Source organism: Chiloscyllium plagiosum, chromosome 48 (genome assembly GCF_004010195.1).
Source record: "Chiloscyllium plagiosum isolate BGI_BamShark_2017 chromosome 48, ASM401019v2, whole genome shotgun sequence".
Lineage (NCBI taxonomy): Eukaryota > Metazoa > Chordata > Chondrichthyes > Orectolobiformes > Hemiscylliidae > Chiloscyllium > Chiloscyllium plagiosum.
The window spans coordinates 2,310,135-2,314,047 of NC_057757.1; the positions used below are offsets into that span (position 1 = coordinate 2,310,135).

General features: G+C 47.3%; 1 protein-coding gene across 1 annotated transcript in view; it reads left to right on the top strand.

Moving 5' to 3' along the window:
• Positions 1-1,650, top strand: part of LOC122544380 (galactose-3-O-sulfotransferase 4-like) — a 15,016-nt gene extending 13,366 nt beyond the window's left edge. Inside the window, exon 3 of the mRNA XM_043683624.1 lies at positions 1,543-1,650. Coding sequence (XP_043539559.1) covers positions 1,543-1,548 — 6 coding nt within the window. The 3' untranslated portion in view covers positions 1,549-1,650. The remainder of the gene's footprint in view (positions 1-1,542) is intronic.
• The last annotated feature ends 2,263 nt before the right edge of the window (positions 1,651-3,913 follow it).

The window sequence follows — 3,913 nt, forward strand, 5'->3', positions numbered from 1 at the left end:
GATGTGCAGGTTAGGGTGGAATGGCCGTGCTAAATTGTCCCATAATGCCCAGGGATGTGCAGGTTAGGGTGGATTGGCTGTGGGGAAATGCAGGGTTACAGGGATAGGGTGGGTCTGAATGAAATACTTTTCAGAGAATCAGTGTGAACTCAATGGGCCGAATGGCCTGCCCTCACTCAGTAGGGACTGTGTGTTTGCCAGTTTGTTCCTAACTAGCTCCCCAGATGATGACACTGTGACCATTTCCAGGTTCGGTTTGATGTAGCTGGCTCTTGAGGTCCTGAATTTGAGCTGATCACCCCTGCCCCTCGGGATGCTCTGTTGTTGTTCTGTGACCCTGGCGCTGCACCATTACAGGCTGGCATTCCTGCCTGCAGGAAGACTTATCTATTCCTGTATCTGTGGAACCATCCATCAGGTTGGAATACAGGACCCACTCCCTCCACTACCAGGCTGCTGTTTCTTCATTACCTGCCAGGTAGTGGCCATTTTCCTCTCTGGATGTAGCGTTGCTTGCTGAGCTGGAATGTTCATTTTCAGACATTTCGTCACCATAGTCAGTAACATCATCAGTGAGCCTCTGGTGAAGCGCTGGTGTTAGTGACCCACGTCCTATTTATGTGTTTAGGCTTCCTTGGGTTGGTGATGTCATTTCCTGTGGTGAAATCAGTTTCTGTGGTGATGTCATCCCCAGTTCTTTTTCTCAGGGGCTGGTAAATGGGATCCAAGTCAATGTGTTTGTTGAGAGTTCTGAATGGAATGCTATGCTTCTAGGAATTCTCGTGCGTGTCTCTGTTTGGCTTGTCCTAGGATGGATGTGTTGTCCCAGTCGAAGTGGTGTCCTTCCTCATCTGTATGTAAGGATACCAGTGATAGTGGGTCATGTCGTTTTGTGGCTAGTTGATTCTCATGTATCCTGGTGGCTCGTTTTCTGCCTGTCTGTCCAAAGCAGGGTTTGTTACAGTCTTTGCAAAGTATTTTGTAGATGATGTGCATTTTGCATGTTCTTTGTATCGGGTCTTTTAAGTTCATTAGCTGCTGTTTAAATGTGTTGGTTGGTTTGTGGGCTACCATGATGCCAAGAGGCCTGAGTAGTCTGGTAGTCATTTCCGAGATGTCTTTGATGAAGGGTAAAGTGGTTAGGGTTTCTGAGTGCATTTTGTCTAGGTGTTTGGGTTTGTTGTTGAGAAATCAGCAGATTGTGTTTATTGGGTACCTGTTCTTCTTGAATATGCTATATAGGTGGTTTTCTTCTGCTGTTCATAGTTCCTTGGTGCTGCCGTGTGTGGTGCCTCATTGAAATAATGTCCGAATGCGGCTTTGTTTGTGGATGTTGGTATGATTGCTTAAGTAGTTAAGTATTTGGTCCATATGTGTTCTTTGTATCGGGTCTTTTAAGTTCATTAGCTGCTGTTTAAATGCTGTTTTCCTGCAGACGCTGGTTTGAAGTTCCCCGTTCCTATTGTGACATCTAGGAATGGCAGTTTGTTGTTGTTTTCCTCCTCTTTTGTGAACTGTAAACTTCCCTCTCTTTCTCCATAGTCCTGAGCTGTCGACTGATCACACACTATCCACAGCACCCTCAACCTCATGGATCTACCACAGTGTTGCTCAAGTCCCAAAACCCACCGACTGTCGATGCATCTTGCGTTCACGGGGATCCAGGACTTGGCTATCTCACCTGCCCTGGATGGGGGCACCAGCAACACTCAAGAAGCTCGACATGAGATTGGCACCGCATCCACTGCCTCCACCACCGACGCTCAGTAGAGTCATGCAGCACAGAAACAGATCCTTCGGCCCAGCCAGTCCATACTGGACCATAATCCCGCAGTAAACTAGCCCCACCTGCCTGCACTTGGCCATTAGCCCTCCAAACCTTTCCTATTCATGAACCTAGTCAAATGTCTTTTAAATGTTGTAACTGTACTTGCATCTGGAAGCTCATCCCACACACGAACCACTCTGTGTTAAAAAAGTCATCTTTTTTAAAATCTTTCTCCTCTCACCTTAAAAATATGCCCCCTCATTTTGAACCCCCCACCCTAGGAGAAAGACAACTGCCATTAACCCTATCTGTGCCCCTCATGGTTTTATAACCCTCTACCAGGTCACCCTGCAACCTCCTACACTCCAGTGAAAAAAGTCCCAGCCTATCCAGTCTCTCCTTATAGCTCAAACACTTCAGTCCAGGCAGCATCCTGGTAAATCTTTTCTGAACCCTCTCCAGTTTAATAATCACCTTCCTATAACAGGGTGACCAGAACTGGACACAGTTCTCCAGGGGAGGCCTCACCAAGGTCCTGTACAACCTCAACATGACGACCCCAACTCCTGTACTCAAACGACTGAGTAATAAAGGCAAGCGTGCTCAACACCTTCTTAACCCCCGTGTCTACACCAAAGATCCTCAGACAGAACTGGACACAGTTCTCCAGGGGAGGCCTCACCAAGGTCCTGTACAACCTCAACATGACGCCCCAACTCCTGCACTCAAACGACTGAGTAATAAAGGCAAGCACACTAAACACCTTCTTAACCCCCGTGTCTACACCAAAGATCCTCAGACAACACCTTCCAAATCTATGACCACCACCATCTTGAAGGACAAGGGCAGCAGATACATAAGAGCACCACCCCCTGGAAGTTCCCCTCCGAGCTCCTCCCCATCCTGACTTGGAAATGGATCACCATTCCTTCAGTGTCACTGGGTCAGAAACCTGCAACTAATGGCACTGTGTGGATGTCCCTGCCCCGCACAGGACTGCAGCAGTTCAAGAAGGCAGCTCATCCCCACCTCCTCAAAGGGGCAACTAGGGACGGGCAATAAACACTAGGCCCAGTCTATGATACCCATGTCTGAATAAAAAAAAAGTCCTGGATTTCCCACAGAGTACAGCATGCAGAGTCTAGAGGTTGGAGCTACCCTTCCAATCAGATAGTCTTGCTGGATACACCTTACCAATTGATTTTATTTACTACTATTCACTAAACTTTACTAACTTCTACTAACATTTTAACACATTGTACTGCTAACAGCAAACCTTATTTACGGAATAAAACATTACTCATCAGCTACTCACTTGTTGATTTGAAGTTGTTTAATCTTAATCCATAAACAGCAAATACTCACCAGACAATCAACTTACAAACTGCCCAGATTCTGTCTACTTCCTGGTTAGAGGCCACAGCAGTAACAGCTCACCACCCGACCTCTCCCCCCGCCCACAACTCTCGCGTACTCCATGTAGCTGCCACTGCCCTCCTTGCTGCTGCTTTGCCCACTCAACGACACGGGATTGTGGGAAAAGGTCAATCGAGCAGGTTTAAGGGCAAGATGGCGGATGAGGGTTGCTGATACGGGCTTTAGCAAACATGCGCACCTCTCTCCACTACTCGAAGTTACTGGCCTCTCCTAATGGTGATTCTGAAAGCGCTGAAGCAGAGAGCATTGTGGGACACTTATGCCCAACAGGAGGGGCTGTGGATGCATGAAGAGAGCGCTACATAAATGCATGAGGAAGAAGGAGAAAGGGATATGGGTGAGATGAGGCAGGGTGGAAGGAGTCTGATTTGATTGGTTTGATGTAATTAGTGTCACATGTACCTCGATACAGTAAAAACTCTTGGTTTTGTCTGCCAAGATAAATCATCCCTCACATAGATATGACAAGGTAATAGAACACAATGCAGAATATCGTGTTAGAGATACAGAGAAAGGTAAACTCAAATGCATGAGAGGTCTGTTCATGAGTCTGACAACAGCGGGGAAGAAGCTGCTCTTGAATCTGTTGGGATGTGTTTTCAAACCTTTGTATCTTCTGCCTGACAGACGAGGTTGGAGGGGACTATAACCGGGGTGGGAGGGGATTATAACCGGGGTGGGAGGGGGATTATAACCAGGGTGGGAGGG